General features: G+C 39.3%; 1 protein-coding gene across 2 annotated transcripts; it reads right to left on the reverse strand.

Annotated features, from left to right (window-relative positions):
* Positions 1-257: 257 nt before the first annotated feature.
* On the reverse strand, positions 258-8,665 carry rps6kb1a (ribosomal protein S6 kinase b, polypeptide 1a; the record flags this gene model as incomplete). Of its 2 annotated transcripts, none has more annotated exons than XM_083908402.1 (15): positions 258-519; positions 926-1,038; positions 1,608-1,715; positions 1,793-1,870; positions 2,747-2,809; positions 2,901-3,008; positions 3,105-3,195; positions 3,288-3,378; positions 3,674-3,774; positions 4,186-4,243; positions 4,350-4,497; positions 5,569-5,637; positions 6,534-6,654; positions 7,026-7,069; positions 8,597-8,665. In XM_083908402.1, 15 exons carry the CDS (start codon positions 8,663-8,665, stop codon positions 258-260), a joined length of 1,524 nt encoding a protein of 507 aa, XP_083764528.1. The 2 variants fall into 2 exon arrangements, with proteins under 2 accessions (XP_083764528.1, XP_083764527.1); XM_083908401.1 differs by having other exon boundaries at positions 8,594-8,665.
* Between the last annotated feature and the right edge of the window lie 1,159 nt (positions 8,666-9,824).

Below are 9,824 nucleotides of genomic sequence, written 5' to 3' on the forward strand. Positions count from 1 at the left end.
ATGACTCTACCCACGTTGAGGAGGCGGCGGGACCTTATGGTGGAAAAGCGGCATAAGGTAACAGCTGATTATCTGTGACAGGCTGAGGAGGTGAAGCGGAGTCTGCGGAATAGAAGAAGGCGCTGCTGGAAGAGCTGGTGATCGGCGTTGAGAGTGTCAGTCAATTTTTAAAATGTCTACAAGTCTTTAAAAAAGAAAAAAACAATTAGGGAAAAGAAAATTGGAAGGAATCCTAATGTTCGCAGGGAAGCCAAGCGTCATAGATTCATGCGTAGATGTTCAGGTCGCTTGGAGTTCATGGGGTAGGCCTGCTTTTTGTAAAGCCCAGCATTCATGCCTGAAGGGTGCCTGATGGGAAGTGGCGCAGATGCCTCGGAGGCTCCACTGCTACTCGTGTCCATTTGCTCCACAGCGGAACCGTCCACCTGCTGCTCTCCAGAGGCCGGTGACAGCAGGGATGAGCCGCCCATCAGCGTTGGTCCCCTGGGCCAACAGTCTCCCCTCGCAAACTTCACCGGACTGTCGGAGAGGGAGATGAATGAAACTTCGACAATTCTGAGCATTAGCCCAGTTCTTATGTGTAAACACTGGATGTTATTAATCATCAAAAATCTGGGAAATGAATTGAGCTTAAATATTTGCATGCCATCAAATCTTATATCTCAAAATGTGTTTCTTCAACTGACCTCAGTGTACTTGAACTGCAATGAGTGTGATCACTTATTTTTTAAGCTCTCAGAGTTTTACTGTTGTGGCAATGGAAAGAAGCCTTTATTTACACTGGATAAGTTTATTTAAGCCAAGTAGGCTACGTTTACAAGGTCAGCAAATGAGTCATCAATGTGGGTATGACTCACTGTGAGAGAAATCTGCAAATGACCAATGGCATTTAGTGGAACTGGAGACAAAAACAACTTGCTGTTACCTCACAGGTGTTCTTGGGCTTCCCGGGAACTTCCGCGGCGAGCGGACTTTTGGTTCGAACGAGAACTTCTCTTTGACGTTTTCCAGCACAGATGGGGCTACATATGTGAAACCCTGGGGAACGGGTGGGAGACAAAAACAGAGGGAGATCTGAGTCCACCTCTTCCTTTCTGAAAACAACCCACAGCTGATGATGAGAAATAAAATGCTGAGCAAACCATATCATGCAATGCGGTGGAACAGTGACTGAAGCTTCCAGGAAAACAAACAGCACTAAACCAGATGGGACACATTTACTGATTCTCATAAGACTTGCTTTTCAAAAGAAAAAAAATATGTCCAGTGCTCGCCTCTGTTGTTTTGGAGGGTCAGACAAAACTGTAAAGGGCAACAAGTAAATGCCATATCTTTCTATTAAAAACCCTCATCAAACCAACAATGACACATTATCACTGCTATCAATGCTGCACCAAATTAAGTGTAATTCAATAATTAAATTTTTTTTACTACATTCAAATTCATTGATTTGGTTAAGCTCAAGATGCAACCTCATCAGTGTTCTTTGTTGAACATAATACACAAATATGGTGTTAACCGGAAGTAACTTGACATGAAACCAAACATAAGAACACATAAGCAACAACATCCACTGTTTAGGAGGAGGTTCAGAACTCGTTACCCACCAGGAAGATTCGATTGGCACTTTCACTGAGCGTGGAGTCGTCAGGGCTGTCTACTGGAGTCTGGCTGGTGAACTTGGAGTCAAACTGGCTGACGTCATCGGCCGATTGCTGCCAAAAGAAGTAGGTCAGTTAATCGTGTTGCAGTAATGGGTCACATTGCGACATTAAAAAAAAAACAACCTTACCAGGAAAGGTTTAAATGGAGGCTCTACTTTGCGAGCAAGGAGGTCATCCCAATTTATGTGTCTGAAGAACGAGTGAGCCTAGGAAAGTGAATAAGAACATTAATATTTCATAATCACACATGTTTACCATTAAAGAGTCCTCATTTTCTGATGGTTGTTGAGGTAGAGGAGTAGGGTGAAGTGCCTTCCTTCAAACAAGGACTTCAAATGATGGGTTATTATACACTCCCGTTCAAAAGGTTTGAAGTCACCTATACAATGTTGTTGTTTTCCATTATAAGTCACACTTTTATTCATCAAAAGAGTTGCAAAATTAATAGAAAATATAGTCAAGACATTGACAAGATTAGAAATAATAAAAATGTTCATTTCAAGAACCAGCAAAACTGTTTTCAGCTGTGCTAACATAATTGCACAAGGGTTTTCTAATCATCAAATAGCCTTCTAACGCGATTAGCAAAGACAATGTACCATTAGAACACTAGAGAGATGGTTGCTGGAAATGTATAGAGTATTTCTGATTAATTTAATGTTATATTCATTTTTAAAAAGTACTTTTCCTTCAAAAAATAAGGACATTTCTACGTGACCCAACCTTTGAACAGTAGTATATATGTTTCAGAATTACCAAATCCAAGGAAACCAATGTTACTTTCATAAAGCTCACCACAACAAAATGTGTTTGCAGTTTCCTGTTCATACCAGAAACTAATCGAGCAGGTGTTGAAGACGTTTTCTTACAAGCACATAATTCCCATGTTCCACTATAACAATATAACAACAGCTGACAGCAGCCTTTCTTTTCTTTTGAGTAAAAACATGTTGAATCGTGTCTGCTTACAAGATGACGTGTCACATGAAGGGGTGTACCATTTTGTCAGGGTAGATTTTAACCACTACCACTTGTGAGTGAGTTAGGGAATAAAAGTGAGCAGCGGGATTGATTCTTCTCACCTGGACATCGGCGGCATCACCAGGTCCAGCTCCGAGTCTCATTGAGGCGTTTCGTTTCAGCAGCTGAAAGACAAAGTTCGAAGGCTCTTTTTGTTCTGCCTCTCCATATCATTTTGAAGAGACGACTAAGCCAGTGATGGATTTTAGAACTCACCTTTTTCAGAAGGTCCCTGGCTTCTTGTGTGAGGTAAGGTGGGAGATTAAGTTTGCATTTCAAGATTTTGTCAATCGTCTTCTTTCGGTTTTCACCAGTGAAGGGTGGCTGTGAAAGAGAAGCGCATCGGGGAACGACAGTCAAAACAAAGGCATCATCCCAACAACAACTGCAATGTGATCAAGAGGTGTACTGTGCACTTACTGCGCCTGTTAGCATGTCATACATGAGCGCTCCCAGACTCCACCAGTCCACTGCTCGGTTATGTCCACTCCTCATTAGGATCTCTGGAGCCCTGATGAAGGAGACAGAATGGAAATGCTGATGAAGAATATGCACAATACAGTTTCTGTGTCAAATTCTGCGTGATGAATGACTGTGACGTACATGTATTCAATAGTTCCACAGAAGGTGTGGGTGACTGTTCCGTCATGGATGGACTCTTTGCATAGACCAAAGTCTGTCAACTTCACATGCCCTTTAAAGAAAAAATGAACCACAGCAAGAAGATGAGGGGAAACTGCGCATTACATTGATCACAGCATTAAAGTAACGGATAACCAAGGCAATGAAGACAATCTGGGAAAATCATCAGTTCATATGTAGACAAGACAGACAGGTTAGATAGATACACGTAGGTAGATACGCAAGTTCTTTTTTTCATCTCGTTGGGAAATTCAAGTAAGTCCTGAAATGAGTGTCGAAATCATCACACTGAACTAAAAATCTCAAAGTCTTCTGCCTTTATTGAGGAACACATCAAGTTTATTTACCGTTGTTGTTGAGCATGATGTTCTCAGGCTTCAGGTCTCTGTAGATGATGCCCTTCTGGTGCAAGTGACCCAGTGCCATAGAGATTTCAGCCAGATAAAAACTTTTAAGGGAAACAAGGAAGTGGAGTTAATCGTGATAATCTATTCTTGTACCGTCTCTTATTTTCTTTTCCATCTGTGAATTTTCCACCATAATAATGTTCAACATCACTCACTGCTCCCATGGGTGTTGTTCTCCACCTCATATAGGTTACTCATAATATTACACACCCTTATTTAATCAGCAGCTTAGTTCATGTAATCACTGTTTTCAGCTACAGGCATTTCTGTAACTGACCAACATGTGTGACATCCTGATGCTGCCTGAGAAACACTGACCACGTACCTGACCGGTTTTCAACAAACTGAAGGTTTTAAGTTCGTCACTAAATATCAGTGTCAGGTTGTCATTGTCTTTAAAGATTCCAACATTTGGATCAACACTGTGTTTTATGGTTCCTATATGTTCTTACCATGCTGTGTCTTCCATAAAGATGCCCTCTCTTTCCAGTTGCATGAACAGCTCTCCTCCTGTCACACAAAAATAAATCATTGTCAATTTTAGTGACGGTTGAAATGCAGACTCATATTTCACTACTCAGACATCATCAAATTTGATCTGCTGTTATATGCTCACCGCTCAGATACTCCAGAATGAGGTACAACTTTCCACCTGTCTGGAAGGCATAGATGAGGTCCACGATGAAAGGATGCTTCACCTCCTCCAGAATGTTCCTCTCAGCTTTGGTGTGTGCCGTGTCCTTAGCGTTACGTACAATCATAGCCTTAGCAAGAAACCAAGAAGTACAGAGAGTCAGAGTGTGAAAATATTCAGGCCATAACTGAAACCATAATGGCTCATCGTGTCAACAAGTGCAGAGGTGGAGTGGGAATCTGAACGTCAGCATGGTTGCTACAGTTAATAATAAAAAAAAAAAAACAAGAGAACGTCTAGCTTCGGGGAATATGAGCTGGCTTTCCAAGCAAAGTCAGACATGTGTCAACTGCAGAGAGGAGGCCAAGTTGAACCCAAGCATCTCTGGGAATTCTTAGGAAAAAGCCTGTTGTCATTATTTTGGGTGGTCTACGCTTCTTTTGTAGCTAGAGCTGAATGAACCAGTTTGTCACAATAGAGGACACATGGTAATATACATAGTATGTGAATGTTGAGCTGCATAAAGCCTCGTAGTCAACTGAGTGCCAAACAATGTCTTTTCTTTTTAAACATTTGGATTAGATCAGTGTTTCACAACCTTTGTATATTGTGACCCGCTTTTTGAAATGCTAAACTATCGTGACTCAATTCACAATAAATCTTGAAAGAGCAAAAATATTAAGTTTCTGACTTGTTTTTTTCTTCTATTTCTGTAACATTACTTTGAATAGCCATCCCTAAAAGACACTCAGAATGACAATCATAGTTTCATTTTATGCATGTTATTTAAAAGGTCACTGTCAAATTTAGTTCACACAATACTGATGAAGCCCATCAGCTCCACATGACTCTCTCTGTGTTTCTCAGTGTATGTTTAGCTCCTCTGTGGCGATAAGACCGACTTGCAGAGGAATTGTTTTATGTCAAGACAGACTGAGGCAACAGCAACATTGCGCTATTAAAGCAGGATGGTTACAGATCGATCGATGTAGCAGATTGACAGAATAAATGCTTCTTGCCCACATGCTGCCACTGTATATTGCTCGACAGAAATGAAGGACACAGCATACAAATAATGTCACACCGTTGCTGTTCATCAAGTCCAAACGGGGTAAAAAAAAAAAAACTTAACAGTATTCAATGCTAATATAAGATTAACAATAAAGACATTTGGCCAACTAAGAGACACAGATTCACTCACCTTCTTCAAAACTTTCATTGCAAAGATCTTCCCAGTCGTTGTGCCAGATACCTTCCGAACTTGAAACACCTGTAAAAGATGACTTCATGTAAAACCAAAAAAAACAAAACAATGACACAGGCTACAGGATAAATACATTTACAACCATTTTAATTCCAGATTACTAATACTACCGTTTCACAGTCATTCTGGCCAATGTACTGAAGTGTGATGATGAAAAGTATCACAAGAAATTTCTGCTTGCAATAATTCTTTCTTTAGTCACTTTTTATTAAAAGTCTAAGTCCAGTTAATTGCCTAAACTGAAAGATATAAGACAAGAAAAACCCTCAGCTGCTGGATAAATCAAACTTTATTTTATTATACATGTATGTAGGTGTGTCTGATAACTTAATAAATAAATAAAAAAACAACAGAGACTTTATTTTATTATACATGTATGTAGGTGTGTCTGATAAATTAAAAAATAAATTAAAAATAACAGCGACATCTCTGTTTGGAAACAAAAGTTCCAGCATCTAAATTAATCTGGACCTACACCTTTTCTGTTACATAGTCTGAGTTTATGATCTGTCCAATTACACCTTTTTTTCCCAAAGGGAAACAGTCAATTTGTTGTTGAAAGGCAGCATCCAAATGAACGTGAACTGTTAATTGTGGATGGGCATTTCTAGCAAAAAAGCTACTTGAGTATTGAATGGCATTATTTGTCAAATGTTGAACTCCAGCTAAATTGCATCACTTCTGAGGGGTCTACAGCGTGTTGAGATTAGAGGAGCAGCTTCAAGTTGCATTCAAGAAATCTCTTAAATATCATAAATATTTGCTGCCACGTTGTGATAATAGATGCACCATAAATTAGGAGTCATTGGAATAGAAAAAAAATGGTTTTATAAATTAAAAAAGGACAATTTACAAGTGTTTGGTAAAGGACCCAAATTATCATAAAGAATCACTTGACTCACCTTTCCATAGCCACCTTTTCCCAAAACTTTCAGCAGCTCAAAGCATTCAGGCCTGATCTGCTCTGTTCCCTTGTTCACGATGTTCTCTGAAATTTCAAACTTCTCACAGTCATCCATGTTACTGGCAAAACAAAGAATAAAGAAAATAAATAATAAATAAAACATTCACAACGTTCACTCAACAAGTTTAGAATGTTCAAGACAGGCAGCTTTATACATTAGTGTGACAACATATGGAATCTACACAAAGACATGGGTAAAGGGATAAATGTGTATTGAGTTTACTGGATGCTTTAAAAAAAAGGTGGGTGGGGGGCATTTACTAGATCCAGGTTAGAGGAAGGCACATTTTTAGAAATTAGCATTTCAGGATACATAAAATCAGTGAAAGTCCTTATTGATCAATGACAGTGATCCAAATAAAATGCTTGATGCAGTATTGGAGTCCTGTTTTTGTACTTAATGATTCACAGTATTGGCATATGTACTCACAAGTCAAAGCCAGTGCACTGGTCCATGTACTCACTGAGCTGGCCCTGAAAACACAACAATAGGACACAAGAGGGAGGGACTGTTTACAAATCAGCATGAGACAAAGTGCATCAAGATGATCATCCTGCCCAAAATAGTTTGCTATTCATAACATGACTGCTATATATATAAAATACACTTTGAAATCATTTTAATATTTGTAAACGGAAGTGAGCAGAGGCTTCTGTCCATACTCTGCCTTCATTTAGTTTGTATCCTTAAAGGGATAGTTTGGGTTTTTTAACATTAAGTTATACGACACAGACCCTAGGAGTATAGTGGATGCAATGTGGTTAAATAATTTAACGAGTCTATGGTTCCGAGTCGAGAAAAGTAGAGAGTTTGGGACACATACTGTATCTTATGGGTTTTAAATCACAAACATGCATATGTTATGTTAAGACACTGGAACAATAAAACCGCTGCACATCAGTATGTCAGACTGTGTTATCAATTTGGCACTATTTTCTGCCTGCAATAGCCTGCAGACTGAGAAATAAACTGCAATTTTAATAATTTTCACCATTATCTCAATAATGGAAATTCACCATGATCAACCTATTGCAAATGCTGATTTTAATGCAACCCACAATGTTGTATATTGTCCTATCGCCACTGACCAGAAAGCCTATGCCAATATTTATGAAATATTATGGACAATGTGGCCTACATTTTTGTTTGTTAATTTTCTACTTAAACATCTTTGCCCTCTGATCTTTATATTATCTATTTACTAAATAATTCACTGAATGTCCCCAGGTTTAATGCTACCGGTGATTCACTATATAAATAAAGATATATATAGAGAGAGATATATACAGTCTATATCATGGTCGCAGCCTGTTGGTGGCTGACTATATATTAAATTAATCAGCATTCCACTTATTGACAACTTTTGCGTTTCTCAGGGCAAACCTACATGTGTCGTTCATAGTACCGGCTGCACGGGGAGGTATTTCCATCACACAGATGAATACCCATGTATAGCATGGAGCCAGTTAAGCCGTGAGTCCATTATCGGACGCTCCACAACAGCACGTCTATCTTCTGCTCTCGTTGTCGCGGTTTCACGGCAGTTTTGCCGTTTTCACCGGGTAACCCTTTATTTGCCGACTTGGTCGCGTAAACGTTCGTCGTCTGTTTCACGAATAACGGACACTTAAACGACAGTGAATTGGAGCGGTGTCCAGGTTTACTTCGGCAGGTATAACAACAACCTGTCAGCCGACAACACTGTTAATCTGATATAAATGTTTGTCTGGTGTGGGCGACGAAACTGACTGTGAGCTAAAGCTCGTGGCTTTATATTCAGAAAATGAGACAGAAACCTTTGAAAACAAGGACCAGTGGTTGTTTAATTCTGGACGAATAAAATCCGCGGGAAAATGTCAAACGAGGACATGTCCGATAATGAATACCTGGTTAGCAACGCAGGCCCCCGTACATGGCCCCGTAGCAGCGGCTAAGGGGTTGCTAACTAGCTAACAGAGGAAGCGCTAGCATTAGCCTAAACGTTCACGTCAACTCACCCCGTCCTCAAGTTCGTCGTCAGAGACTTTCTCATCCGGTTGATCCAAATCGATGTCGAAAACCCCGGCCATGACTACGGCACTTCAGTCTGCGTCTCTAACGAGTAAACACACGCCCGCTCCCCCGCCTCATGGGAGAGCCATTCCCGCTACAACCGGCTACAGCAGAGCAGAGCGCGTGGCCTCACATCCAGCAAACCAAAACAAGACGAGAGCTGATGGAGGAGAAGAAGAAGCCTCTAGTGTCCACCACCGGCACTGCTCACTATAGTCTTAAACAAACTGAAGAACAAAAGTTAAATTACAAAGCGGATAGAATACGTTTGACACACATTTCCTCTTGTAAAAGACGACGTTCTGCACTTAAGTTATTAAAATTTGCTTAAAAAAATGTTTTTGGACCAGAGCAAATTTTCTGCAAAACTTACATTGATGTAGAGTAAGAGGTCAAATGAGTTGATGATGCAAACAGATAATACTGAAATTAGATTATTTTATATATATATATATATATATATTGGATTATTTAATACACCATTGTGCATACATTGAGAATTCTGGAAATATTCAAATGACACATAAAACAAATTTCCAAAAAAATATCCATACATTTTAGAATAAATAAATAGACAAAATCTTTAAATTTGGAATAACTTTGTTATTTCAATTCACATCCCCATCCCAGCAGACTATAGCGGATATTCAATAGTGATAACACACACACCTGTTAAAATGCCAGGTTTTTGTGATGTAAAAAACCCAAAAACACACAATTGTACGATTCAATTGAAAAACATAAAAATCTGTTAGAGGGGAAAAAATATATATATATAGAAGCCCAAATAATGTTTTATTATTTGGGACATCAGCTGTTCATTTCTTTGGCATCATTAGGTGGACCGTCATATAATGTTCTGTTTTATTTTATGATAACAAAAGTCTTTAAATGCTTCACAGACAAGAGCCTATTCAGCCTCATATGCGACCGTTTGTTAATGGATCAAAAAAGTCGCTGGTTGCATAAGTGTGCACACCCTTAAACTAATACTTTGTTGAAGCACCTTTCAATTTAATTACATCATTCAGTCTTCTTTGGTACACGCTTGCCATCAATTAAAGAGACTCTGATTAACCCTGAATAAAATGTCCTTTACTCAGTTGCAGAAGTGCCATGGTTTGCAGAGAACTTACAAAGCATTAAAGGGATCTCAGAAGTGTACAAAAAAACTCA

Source organism: Microchirus variegatus (genome assembly GCF_963457635.1).
Source record: "Microchirus variegatus genome assembly, chromosome: 2".
Classification (NCBI taxonomy): domain Eukaryota; kingdom Metazoa; phylum Chordata; class Actinopteri; order Pleuronectiformes; family Soleidae; genus Microchirus; species Microchirus variegatus.